At 43.6% G+C, this 13,997-nt stretch overlaps 1 protein-coding gene across 1 annotated transcript in view; it reads right to left on the minus strand.

The window, feature by feature from the left end:
• SART3 (spliceosome associated factor 3, U4/U6 recycling protein) overlaps positions 1–12,156 on the minus strand; it is a 29,295-nt gene extending 17,139 nt beyond the window's left edge. Inside the window, exons 1-5 of the mRNA XM_074206068.1 lie at positions 11,900–12,156; positions 9,414–9,540; positions 4,936–5,040; positions 1,446–1,630; positions 21–126 (exon numbers count right to left, since the gene is read on the minus strand). Of these exons, the coding sequence (XP_074062169.1) occupies positions 21–126; positions 1,446–1,630; positions 4,936–5,040; positions 9,414–9,540; positions 11,900–12,121 (745 nt within the window). The 5' untranslated portion in view covers positions 12,122–12,156. The remainder of the gene's footprint in view (positions 1–20; positions 127–1,445; positions 1,631–4,935; positions 5,041–9,413; positions 9,541–11,899) is intronic.
• Positions 12,157–13,997: the final 1,841 nt, after the last annotated feature.

Below are 13,997 nucleotides of genomic sequence, written 5' to 3' on the forward strand. Positions count from 1 at the left end.
GTTAACTCCAGGTACCTCACCTAGAAGTGGGACCCCCAGCTGGCGGCGGAAGAGTGTGTGGATCCTCTCAAGCTGTACAGCCAGAGCCTGCTGCTGCTCAGGCGTTGGGACGCTGCCAGGAGCAGGCTGCAAGAGCAAAGCAGGACCAACATCCATTAATACACACACACACACACACACACACACACACACACACACACACACACACAGAGTCCATCCCAACCTAATTATACAAGAAATACTGAGAACTAGGTTCCAACATATTTAATCAATCAGAAGGTGGAGAAGACACTGAATTGTAATCAGAAACCCCAGGATGCTTCCAGCTCTGCGCCTCATAAGCAGAACAACTTCAAACAAGTTAGTTCCCCACCTCAGAGCCACATATTTTCTCAGTTGCAAAATGAGGGAAAAGACCATTATACGGTTCAAATGAGATAACGAATTTAAATGTTTTCTAAATCTTATATAGGTATAGAGATCAACCATTATTGTTAACTGTAACTTCAATGTAAAAAGTTAATAATGCGTTCTTCAAAAAAGGACTATAAAGAAAATATTATGCAAGAGAATGCACTGTAATATAAGAAATTTGTAAAAATACAAGGAAATGGCAATTAATTTACTTCCTCTCAAAGGGTTACTATGAGATTGAACAGGGCTGTCCAAAATGTGGCCCAGAGGCCGCATGCGGGATTTTATGCATCCCCCTGTGGGTTTACTAAATGCTTTAGTAAACTTAGCCAAGCTACCACAAAGCTCTCACTAAAATGGCAAATCAAAACATATTTTGAAATTATGTCTCTGGGGTGGCTAGGTAGCACAGTGGATAAAGCACCGGCCCTGGAGTCAGAAGTACCTGAGTTCAAATCCGACCTCAAACACTTAATAATTACCTAGCTGTGTGGTCTTGGGCAAGTCACTTAACCCTAATGCCTTGCAAAAACCTAAAAAAAAAAATTAAAAGGAAGAAAAAAAAATATGTCTCAATAAAAATTTTTAAAAGTAGGTTGGACAGCCCTGATCTAGAATTTAAAAAGAAAATCTTACCAAAATCTCATTACTGTCAAGCCTCCGAACTGTTAAAGGAACCTGAGTCTAGAGACAAGCAACTCTCCTGGGCTGACAAAGTTGATGGATTACAGGTCACATACTTGGAGCTAAAAGCAATCTTAAAGGCAGCTTAGTTCCCACTGTTCACCTCAAGTGAGGAAACCAAGGCTCCAAACAGTGAAGTGATTGACTGACCAAGGAATAATGACTGGGAAACTCAAGATCCAAACCGAGACCCACTGCCTCCAAGGGCTTTACCCTGACCCTTTCTCTCAGCCAATAGAATAATTGTGACCTGTATGGTCCACAAGTATCACTTGTCCTAAAGAAAAACCACCAGACTTCCCATGCCTGAGGGAAACCAGGGAAGGCCTAAGGATGACAGGGCTTACCTGGGTTGTTTTCAGAATCACATTTTCAAACTCCCGATACGCCTCCCACATGGCTGCACCTTTGGTCACATGTAAGCCAACTGCAGTAAGGGCTCTTTCAAATATGGAACGAACCTTCTCAATACCACCTTCCTGACCAATCCCACCAATTGAATACTGAGCATACTCCAGCCAAATTTCAGGACCTAAAATAAAGAAAATTACACTTAAGTTCTGGACAAAAAACAAAATATTTAGAACTGTTTCAAATCAGGATTTTGCAACTCAAGTAAGTTAAAGATGATACTAATTCCCAATCTAAAAAAAAAATCACTTCTTCCATTTCCCTTTACAGAATACCTGATTCAGCAAGTATTTGAAGAAATCTTCTTTCCCCATTTTCTTTCAGTTTTTAAAATCTTGTTCTAATAACCATTTATTTCAGAACCAGATATCCAACTGGATGTTCTGCCATTTGAAGTTCTCCAATCTTGCCATCAGGAATCATTTCAGGGGCAGCATCAACCACAAATACACATGTATTTGTGTCTGTCACCAAGTTCTAGGGATGCTCCTACACACTACTTAACAGGGTTGGGGAAACAGAGCCAAGAGCTTCTTACTGTAGATTGTACTATCTCACCATGTGCATTCCACCAGCCTTCCACAGAACTTCAATGACTTCAGGTACAAGATATGTAAAATTTCTAGGACTTAACAAATATAAGAACTTCCCCATATTTATCATTCACTCTATTTGACAGGAAACTAATGATCCCAGCATCAAGTAGACTGATGACTCTGGAAGAGAGTGAGGCTGACAACTTTGTGCAACTCTGCTGGAAATCCAATTCACCCATGAGTCAAGACATCAGTCCTTGGCCCTCTTCAAAACGAAAGATGAGCAATACAAAAAAGTCCTATCAGCAATAATTAATGAGAATATTCACTACTGGCTACAATCTTCATTGTTTTAATAATAATGACCTTCAGTGTGCCATCTGCCATGTCTTTTGCAAGATATATTAAAGCTTCTGATTGTTTCAATCATTTCTGACTTAGTTTGGGAGGTACAGCAGTGAAAAATTTCAAGAATATTTCATATACCAGTGAATGCTTAATTATGGTTTTCTTTGAGTCACTGGTGCAAGAATCTCTTTCATTTCATCCGTAATTGCTTGTGCTTACCAGGCCGTACCTCCAACATTTTTTTTTCTTCTGGAGTTAGGTGAATTGCAGGCTTGTAAAGCCAGAATAAGTATTCCCTTAGAGCTCTGCTACCAGGATATTGTGCTATTCCAAAATCACCTTGTTTTGCAATCATATTCCATTACAGCTAAATGCTTCCATATAATGCAACATCTTCCACATCTGACCTTTAAAATTTATATTTATCATTTATGCAATTTGTGATTTACTGCTGTAAATGAGAAATTTCTTAACATTTCTGGAATACTTAGCCTTACTCAATTGATCAACCCATTTTTCTTTTAATTCTTCAAATGCTTCTTACCATACAGAAAATTACCATACAGAAAATAAAACTGGGTAATACAGATGGAACCATGTGCCAGCACAATACTTTTATCTTACCCCAAATCAACCACTACTTCACTCAACTTTGTTCTTTTTTCGGTCACAATTTTTTTCTTCTGAGGTATTGTCCAGTTTGTCTCTGCCTGGAGACCAGGTGTCCCTAGCTCCTTTTACTCCTGAGTTGTCTGCTCTGACTTCACTTTCTTTTCAAGTCATTCCATTTGAGTTTCTCATCTGCTGTCTCTTCACAACTGCCTTGATTTCCAATTTGTTCCTTCTCCTTTATACTTGAGTCATTTTCAGACCAACTTTTCCAGTTTTTTGCTATTTTTCCCAAAAAGCTGAATCTAGGGTCATCCTTACTTGATCCCTTCTTAGAAAATTTAGACTCACTATCCTTTTTTAAATGTTCTGTCCTTGTGTTATCTTTCTAGTCTTACCTGTGAAATTTTTTTGCCTATGCTTCCATAGTAGCAGTCTTTAGAAATGCATGTTTTCACAAAAGGCAGCTCTCCTTTCCTTCCCAGCCACTGCCTCAGAATGATAGGTGAGGTCTATTCTGTTTCTACTTTTTGGGGACCACCCTCCTCCTCTTCTCTGCTTACAGTTATGGAAAATAATTTCTAAAACTTAGAAACTAAACCTTGAAAAAGAAAAGACATTTTAAGAAACAGTTTTAATTGGGAAATATAGTTGACATCAAGAGACCTGAACAAGAGCAGCTAGGTGGCACAGTGGATAAAAGCACCGGCCCTGGAGTCAGGAGTACCTGGGTTCAAATCCAGTCTTAGACACTTAATAATTACCTAGCTGTGTGGCCTTGGGCAAGCCAATTAACCCCATTTGCCTTGCAAAAAAAAAAAAAACCCTAAAAAAAGAGACCTGAACAAGCACTACCCCAATCATTTAGTGGACGCTATTCTACCCACAAATCTGCATCTGCCACCTGTCCTATTTTTGGCAAGAATGGCATAGAGATTGGCTGCCCCCGAGTGAGAAGTCCTTAAATGAGAAGCACACAGGTCCATCCTTGGAACTTCTCCAACTTAATGAACTTACTAAAGTTGAGATTCCCCAGGGATCCATGAGCTTGGTTTTTTAAAATGTTTTAAATAACTGTTTCAATAAAGCTTCCTTTTAATCCTATATGGTTTTTTGGTAATTAAGTGTCTGAGGGTGGATTTGAACTCAAGATCCTCCTGACTTCAGGGCCAGTGTTCTATCCACTGCGCCACCTTGCTGTCCCTGTTTTTTAACATATTTAAATGCATTATTCTAAGCAGGGTCCATAGCTTCCACTAGACTGACAAAGAGTCAGTCATCACAAAGGTAAAGAAGCTCTACCTGGAACAGCTTTCAAGGTCCCAGGATTGCACAGACACTGGGAAAGGATTTGATCTGGGAATAGTCAGAAGGAACATCACAAAGTCCATGCTTGTTATTGCATAAGACAAGCTCTCATCTGAACATGCTCACTTAGCATTAGTTCCCTACCCTCCTAGCAATAGAAGAGTAGACACAACAATAAAGGAATATGCATAATGATTGAAAAAGTGACAAATACTCAAAAGGATAATTACTGCTCAATCAATACTTTCTAAGAAAACAGAAAAGCATACATAAGAAAGCTCTTCATCTAAAGCAACTTTTTAAAAACAATGGCATTTAAATGTGCTTTAATGACCCTGAAAATTCACTCCTTGAAAAATGACATGGAGATCAATACACAAAATTTTAAGTACTCCTGAAAAAAATTGCTTCTTTTTATTTTAAAATTCTTTTTCTATTCAAGCCCATAAACCAATAATAAGCCCAGACACTGAATTCAAGTCTAACATTGCTGATATGGTATCCCAATTGCAATAGCTGTTGCACAGGATTAAAAGAGTAAAACCCAAGAAAGGAGACAAGAATGTTTTGCTATGTTATATTACAAGGATTTTTAAATGTATCCAAGCAAGGTTTAGAAACTTACAAATATAGTCTTTTACAGCTCTCTCAAAGAGTTCATATACTTTCTCCCGATCTGAGCCATCTGAGGCAATCTTGATCTCATCCTTCAACCAATCCAGCCAGATTTCTGAAAGAAAAATTCCTCTTTGGATTATCATCAGTCAATAAACATTTATTAAATACCTTATATATGTTAGGCACTGTGAAGTTCTGGGATAAAGAAATCCTTCCGTTCAAGGAGTGCATAATCTAATAGGAAAGACAACATGTAAATCAATATAAACAAACTAACTATAATACAGAAAAAATAGGCAACAATTAAAAGAGAGAAGCAGGAAAGACACTAGAATGAAGAGAGGGTGGTGAAGGTTTCACACAGAAAACAGGATTTTAAATGAAGACAGGATTTTTAGTAGGGACATAAAGGAAGCCAGGATAACCAGAAAGAGACATGAGGAAGATTGTTCCAATGTGAGAGACAATAAAGGAAAATATCAGATGAGAGATGGAGTATCCTGTATGTGGATCAGTCAGAAGGCAGTGACACTGAATGGAACAAGATGTGGTGGGGTGTGAGGGGTAAGGAGACTAGAAAGGCTTAAGGGGAGCTTACAGAACCAAGCAAATAATTTTGTATTTGATCCGGTAATATGGAATTTATTGACTGGGGGTGATAAGACCAAACCAGCATTCTAAGAAAATCACTTTAGTAGCAAAATAAAGGATGGACTGGAGTGAGGAGATCTGAGGCAGGAAGATCCATCAATAGCATTGCAATAGTCCAGGGGTGGAGTGGTGAGGGTTGCCTCAAGGTAGATGCAGTGTCAGAGAGGAGGGGTGGATCTTCAAGAGAGATTGCAGAGAATAGGTTGCCATGGCAAAAGACCAGATATGGGAGGGCAAAAGACATGGTTCAGCATGATATCTAAGTTGTAAGTCTGAAAGACAGGGAGGATGATGAGGCCTTCAAAAATAAGGAGATTTGGAAAGGGGGAAATTGGACATAATGAGTTTAATATGTGTACTAGATCTCAAAATTCAAGATGGTTGAAAAAGCAGTTGAAAACGAGAGATTCCAAGTCAACAGAGAATATATAGCAGGTTAGACTGATTTGAGAATCATCAACACAGAAGATGGTAATCCAATCTATGGGAGCAGATGAAATCACTTAATGAAGCAACATAAAGAAGAGGGCCCAGGATAGAAACCCTTCTGGACCCTTATAACCATAAGAAAGCATGATATGAACAAGGATCCAGCAAAGAGACCTAGAGAAAGAGTGGTCAGGGAGGGGGGACAGGGAGGACTGGGGGGGGGGGGGTGTGGAGGTGGAGGAAGTACTAATGAAACCCTAGAGAAGAGAGCAATCAACTGTGTCAAAGGATACAGAGAGGTCAAAAAGAATGAGGATTAGGCAACTAAGAAAACAAACTGGAGAGAGCAGTTTCAGTTTAAGTCAGATTATAAGGGGTTAAGAAAGTGAAAGAAAATAAAGGCACCTACTGCAAACAGTTTTTCAAACAAAAATTAGCCATAAAGGGTTAGATATTTAGTTGTTTCAGTCATATCTGACTCTCTAACCCTATTTGGGGTTTTCTTGGCAGAGATCCTGAAATGGTTTACCACTTCTTTCTCCAGTTCCTTTTAAAGAAGAGGAAACTGAGGTAGGCAGGATGAAGTGACTTTTCCAGGATCAGAAAGCTTGATAAGTGTCTGAAGCTGGATTTGAACTCATGAAAATGAGTCTTCCTGGTTCCAAGCCCAGAGATCTGTACACTACAGAGCCACCTAGCTATCCAAAAAATAGAGGATGATAGCTAAATCGAGATGGAAAGATCAAGTGTGGAATTTTTCAGGATGGGGAATCATTACCAAAAATAAAATATAAAGATACTGAGCAAACATTAGAAGACCATAATTTTGCTATGGTGTTAATGCAAACTATCTCTAATAGGATTTAAAACAGTAAACTTTTAAATTTAAAACAGTAAATGTTTAAATTACTAATCTGAAAAACAAATCATTTAAAAATTATGCCTCATTCAGATAAAGTATTTTTATTTATTGCAAAATGATCTTAATCCTCACATGGTAGGCTAATTATCAGAATTCTCCATGTACTGATGAAGAATACTGTCCCTATTTCCAGGGAACCTATAATGAAGCACATTTATCTACCTTCTCACAGAGAGGTAAGGACACAAGGTGACAAAGTACAGAAGGATACAGTGTTTTAAAAAGTCAGATTATGCTTTTTTTGGGGGGGAGGGTCTTTATTTCTCTCAGTTTTTAATTGGGGTTGAAGCTGTCAGCAAATGCTGATGCCCAAAAAGAGAGGATCGTTTGAACGTTTTTTTAAATGCACAGAAAAAGACATATGGAAATTCAGAATGAAGCACAAACAAATCAGAGTTTTGAAACTAGACGTGGGAGATTTTATACCTTCATATTTTTTTGAATTTTTTTATATTTAAGGCAATGGGGTTAAGTGACTTGCCTAAGATTACACAACTAGGCAATTATGCAGTGTCTGAGGCCAGATTTGAACTCAGGTACTCCTGACTCCAGGGCTGGTGCTCTATGCACTGCACCACCTAGCTGCTCCCATATTTTTTAAGCGAACAGGAAACTTCATTCTGCTTTTTTTGTGCTCTGCTGCCTTGAAATGCCTTTGTTTAGTGTTTTAAAATTTTTGTGGAAAAAAAAAATTAAGATTAATGGCTTAAAGAGTCCCAGTTGCTAGTGTGAGGTCCCACAGTTCAAGCACTAGGGTGGAGATAGGCAGGATCTAGTTCAGACCTCTTAATAGCTAAAGCATTGCTCCCTCTTATAAAGTAGCAAAACTAATGATCAAAAACACAATAGCAACTTACTGTCACATTACAGAGCCCACAAGCTAACCCCCCCACTAGTCCTGCAATACTCTAAAATGCTCAAATAATATTTTTCAGACATTCCGAGCTTCTATTCAGAAATGCATTAAAGTGATAAAGCTGCTTAGCAAGCAGCAAACAGGGTCAAGAAGAAGAAAATGGAAAGGGGGGATGGGGAGATTAGGGTAATTAGATGAAAATACAAATAAATATCCATATCCAGGAGGCTTAAAATAATCTGTTAGAAAATCTAAGTAAAAATTGATCCATTACTTATTCAGATATGCAAAATTCAAAGAAAGGGTGAAAAATGAGAAAAAGAAAAAAAAGATGACCTGGGGTATCTGCAAATGAGAGCATCCCCAAACTGCTCTCTACAGCCTTCAGGGATCACTGAAATCCATAGGGTAACCCCTAACACAGATGTGAAATTTAATTAAAGCTATTTCAAGGAACTGTTTTTATTTTTACTCATTATGCATTAAAATATTGCCAGATAATTGAGGAGCTCATGGACTAGCAACTGGATCATTACAGTTTTTGATGGTTTTGCAAGCTCCGTTTCCAACAAGGCACACTAACATTAATGTCTTTTTGTATAGAACAACGATGCTGATCGTGATTACTATTTGTTATCAGAGATTAAGAGTTTTTAGGTTTTTCCAATGGAATTAGTATTTTAAATATGTGCGTCTTATTAATGAGGCATTATCATTAACACTATGACTACTACTGCCAGTCAAGTAGCAGTTATTACAGGCCTACTACACGTCAGACACCAGGAACAGAAAAAAAAAAGCACAGGAGCAGCTAGGTGGCGCAGTGAATAGAGCATCGGCCCTGGAGTCAGGAGGTCTGAGTTCAAATTCGGCCTCAGACACTTAATAATGACCTAGCTGTGTGGCCTTGGGCAAGTCACTTAACCCCCTTGCCTTGTATAAAAAAAAAAAAAGAAAGAAAGAAAAGCACAAGTCAGGCTCTCAAGAAGCTCCCAATCACAATTTTGGGGTATCTGCGATGGAGAATACCATCTGTATCCAGAGAAAGAACTGTGGAGTTTGAACAAAGATTAAAGACTATTACCTTCAATTTCTGTTAAAAAAAAAATGTTATCTTACTATGTAATTTTGCTGTCTTATATTTTACTTTTTTTCCTTAAGGATATGATTTCTCTCTCATCACATTCAACTGAGATCAGTGTACAGCATGGAAACAATGTAAAGACTAACAGAATGCCTTCTGTGAGGGGTGGGGGAGGGAAGCAAGATTAGGGGAAAAATTGTAAAATTCAAAATAAATCAATAAATTAAAAAGAAAAAAAGAAGGAAGCTCCCAATCTAATGAAGGAGGCATCCAAACAATTTGGGTCAAACAAGATCCAGACAGTCAGCAGAAGGAAGGTTTCTCCATTGAGGAAATATTGGCTACCACAAGATACTCAGTCCAAAGGCTGAAAGACTCTATCAGTCAAATTCTAGACCACATCAATTCTTACTAGAATAAAGCATGGAACTGACCATTCATCACCCGTGTTCCCTTAGAGCAGGAATTAAGAGCTCCCTAAAACATATTCCCAGTTTACATTGTGAGAAGGACAGGTATTAGTAGCAACAATCCCAGTTTTACCTTCAGTAAGAGGGAAAAGTTCACTCATTTTCTGGCGAGCCCGTCTCAGCTTGATAAGTTCTCCTTCTTGTCGAAGTAGCTTTATCAGGTCCACGTGGCAATTGTAGTCAAATGCATTGATGGAAAGCTTTAACAAGAAGATATTTTAAAAGTTAATTTAAATGTAATCTTGAAAAAGTTGGAAAACCAACTGGTGACATTCACCACTATATTTTAAAGAGTTCATCTTTATACCCCAAATCAGAAGGCATAAATTGGTGCAAAACCAAGACAGCATTGCCTACAAGCACAATAATGCAAAGGAAAACATCTCTGGAAAGCATCAACCCTCGGACCATTATGCTGACCTCTCCTGACTTCTGAGGATTCACACTGTCCATGTGGCAAGGAGGCTGAGGTTATACTGAACTGCACTTATTTGTTATGAGGAATTTTCTGTCAGAAAGGATGTGTCCCAGGAAATAGCAGTGATGTTAAAAAATTAAAAAGCATCAACTGAGTATTTTAAAAGGAGAAAAAAAAGAATAATAATCCAACATTTTTCAACACCATCTGTCAGGGAAAGGGAAAGAGTTTGCTGAAAAGGAACCCAGGGAAAATCTCTTGTAAGAACATAGAGTGGAGGGGCGGCTAGGTGACGCAGTGGATAGAGCACCTGCCTTGGAGTCAGGAGTACCTGGGTTCAAATCTGGCCTCAGACACTTAATAATTACCTAGCTGTGTGGCCTTGGGCAAGTCACTTAACCCCATTGCCTTGCAAAAGCTAAAAAAAAAAGAACATAGAGTGGGTTAAGTGACTTGCCCAAGGTCACACAGTTAGGCACTTATTAAGTGAATGAGGCCAGATTTGAATAAGATGTTAATAGATGTTCAATACAGACCTGTCAAAGGAAGGAGTTATCAATAACTAAGAAGGCTGACTATACTTGTCTAACTAGGTCCACCAGCCTAAGCCAGTGTATTTAAGGACTCGATCGTCTGCCAATTCAGTTCAATAAACAACTTCCATTCACAAGTGGCAGTACAGGTTCAACTAGGAAAATTTTAAAAACAAAACCCTAGCGTAAATCAAGTGGCCTAGAACTAACCAGAGGTCCCTCACATAGGATCTAAGTAGAAGTTCTGAGTAATAAACATCAGGGCCAAGTTGGGGGAGAGCTTTTAATTTCAAATAAAGAATCATAATTATAATCATTGAAATAAAAAGCACTTCGCAGGTTATGGGGGGGGGGGGTGGAATCAACATATCTTGGTATGTTAACCACCATTAGTTGACTGAGTCCTGCCCAGCCTGAAATTTTAAAAAGCAGCCTGATGATCAGGGAGGCTACAGCAGGAGGGTCAGGTCTTGCTCTAAATTGGTGACACTTGTCAGATTGTGGAAAAAACTCCTCAATTCTAGGGGAATAAAAATGTGACCAGGTTTGTTACTATACAAATTTACTGCACTAACAGACTAGACAAATATAAAGTGATGCTTCTCACTCTGAAAACCACAGCAACAAAATCAAGGCTTATAAGGGAAAAATTCTAAATATTTTTCTAGGACGATCTGTTTAATGTCACCTCTACTTCATTTTCTCCTGAAGTGATACATAAAAACCTAGAAATCAAACTTCAAATTCTAGCCATCAAGCTAGTCCTCCAAGCAGAGAGCTCTGGAGGGCACCCAGAGGGGTGAAGGGCCTTAGCCAGGCTTGAGCAGAGCTGTGAGCTGACCCCGATACTCCCAAGCAAGCAACCTGCGGCAGGGAGCCCGCCAAAGGGGGTGCGTTCTTAACCTCAGGGGCTCCCCCGCCCCAGGCTCCCTTGGGAAAGGAAGGCGAGGGTTGGGAACGAGGATTAGGGCATGACAGGGACGGGCCCTGGGTCTACCCCCTCCTGGCTACGTGGGTATGGCTATACAGCTTCTAGGAACATCGGTGGAGCCCGATTCTCCTCGTTCCTAAATACACGGGTCTCGTTTAAATGGTGAGATCTGGTCACTTTAGAATAAGAAGCTGATCTCCGTGTGGCTGGATGCGACAGCTGCTCCGATGCACCGGTGGCCCCGGCTCTGCCCTACCTCCTCCTCCTCCTCCTCCCCCGGATCTGCACTTCACCCGTAAAGCGAGAGGGGAGCCTGAACCCCGGCGCCAGCGCACGCCCACTTCTACATCTGGGGTGCCGCGGGGGTTCACCGTCGGTGTGCAGCCAGGAGGCGCGCCCCGGGAGCTGTGCCCGCGCCCACAGGGGCTCCCGCGGGCGGGGCTGGCAGGGGTGCCCCTCGCGGGGGGCCCGGGGCGGGGATCCCGCAGCGGCAGCCCGTGAGGAGCTCCCCTCGGGGCGGAGAGGCCCGTGCCCGGGCCGCGGGCATCGGGAGCGGGCGCCTCGGGGCCCGGGGCCCCGGCCTCGCCCCGCTCCCGCTCCGCGCACGTGGGCCCGGGGCCCGCCCTGCGCCTGCGCGGAGCTCGGGCCCGGCCGCCCCCGGCCCGCCGCCGCCGCACCTGCTCCTCCAGGCGCTGGATCTCCGCCTCGTTCTCCTTCTCCTCGTCGTCGTCGTCGTCGTCGTCGTCCTCGGCCGAGGAGCAGCCCAGCTCCTCGTCGTCGTCCTCGTCCTCGTCGCCGCCGTCGCCGCCCCCGCCCGAGTCCTCCGACTGCGCCTCCGGCTCGGGGCGGCCGCGCGCCGCGGGCCCGGCCAAGGCCGCCGCCGTCTCCTCGACTTCCATCTCCTCGGCCGGCCCGGCCGCCCCCGCCGCCGCCGCCGCCGGCGCCTTCGCGCGGGGCCCAGACGCGGCCGCCGCCGCCGCCGCCGCCGCCGCCATCTTGCGCCGCCCGCGTCTTCCCCGCGAGCCCGACGCCGCCGCCGCCGCCGGGACCTAGGCGCCGACGCCGAGGCTGCCCCGGCCGCGCCTGCTCCCAAGCCTGCCGCGCCGCCCGGCCCGCCGCCCGGCCGCTTCGGCGGCGGGATGGCCGCGGGGGCGCCGGCTGCGCTCGGGGGGCCCCGCCCTCGGCCGGGCTCCTCGCGGCCGAGGAGGGACCCTCCGTTGGCCGCGTCCGGGCAGGCGCGGCGAGGGGCGCGCGTCCGGGTCCTCGGACAGGAAGTGGGGGCCACAGAGGAGGTCAAGACGCCGCAGGGGGCGGGCCGTGCGGGCTCGGACGCCATCTTGAGAAGGGCAAGGGCGCTTTGCCTCCGGGGCCTGCCGTACGCGCGTGCGCCCCCGCGCTGCCTCTCGGGAGCGCGCGCCGGCTCCGCCGCACTTAGACGCAGTGGGCTGCGCCGGGGCCCGTGGCGACCCTCCGGGCCCCAGCTCGGCCGAGGGGCCTGGGGCGATGCTCAGGGACCGCCGGGCCCGGAGCCAACCCGCGCCCCCGGGCAGTGCGGGCGCTCGTCCCAGCCGGGGCTCCGCGCCTGCCCGGCCTCTGCTCCGTGACCTTGGACGAGTCACTTCCCCGGGCCCTTGGCGGAGACCTCCCACCGCCCGCATCCCGGCATCCCGGGGGGCGTCGCAGAATCCGGGAGCACGGGCCGCCCGCAGCGCGCTCTGCGATGGACGGAGAAGGGGAAGGGCCGACGCGACCCCGGGCAGCGCCCCCAGGCCAGGGTCCGCGAGCCCCCAGACACCTGCAGAACCGGAATGGGCGGGGCTTCAGCATGAAGCAGCTTAGCGGAGTAAAACTAGAAAAGCAAATCATTTCCCCGCTAAGGCAGCAGATGTATTCTCCGGGGCAGAAGCAATATTATATGAAATTAAATTTCTGCCCAAACACGCCCAAGAGAAGTGGCCCAATAGAAGGGGGAAATGTAATATAAAATTTCGTACATAAGGGTTTGATAACCAAGATATTTAAACAACACACACGTGTGTGTGTGTTTATATTTATATAGAGAGAGACACAGAGTATCCCACAAATTTTATTATTTTAAATTGTTAACACCAAACATTATACAGAAATATTAAAGTTGACCCTAAAATTTGTAGGAATCTTATAAATGATCCCACCACAGCAGAAAAGTGATCAAACAATAGGAATGGTTCTCTTAAAAAAAACTGCAAACTATGAAAGAATACTTTAAATCACTAATAACAGGCAAATCAAAAAGACTTGTTTCACCTTACACTCAAATTCAAAAAAGATGACAAAAGATGGTAATAGTCAATACTGAAGGGATTTTTTAGGAAAATAGGTATATTGGTGCATTGATAAAGCTACAAATAAATACCATGTTAGAAAGCAATTTGGAAATTTACAAATAAAGTGATTAAAATACCCATACTCTGACCCAGAGATTTTTTCATTAAAGGCACACACCTCTAGGGGACTATTGCTAAGTCTTCACATAACCCCATAACATATTAGCATTTTTCTCCAGCACATCTGATGTTTGTCCCATATAACCGAAGAGGACCACGTGGTCACATGATGACAGACTTGCACATTATGTTTATTATAGTGAGGGAAGTGTTGTGCAAACCACCTTCTCACTGCCTTTTCCAGAACCATGTCACCTCTTGACCTGATTTGATAGGAAGCAAGCCCTTGGCCTTATGGATGTCAGCGCAGTACCCCAGCAATGCCGGGCCAGTACCAGTGTGGTGATTG

The sequence above is a fragment of the Macrotis lagotis genome, chromosome X (genome assembly GCF_037893015.1).
Source record: "Macrotis lagotis isolate mMagLag1 chromosome X, bilby.v1.9.chrom.fasta, whole genome shotgun sequence".
Classification (NCBI taxonomy): Eukaryota; Metazoa; Chordata; class Mammalia; order Peramelemorphia; family Peramelidae; genus Macrotis; species Macrotis lagotis.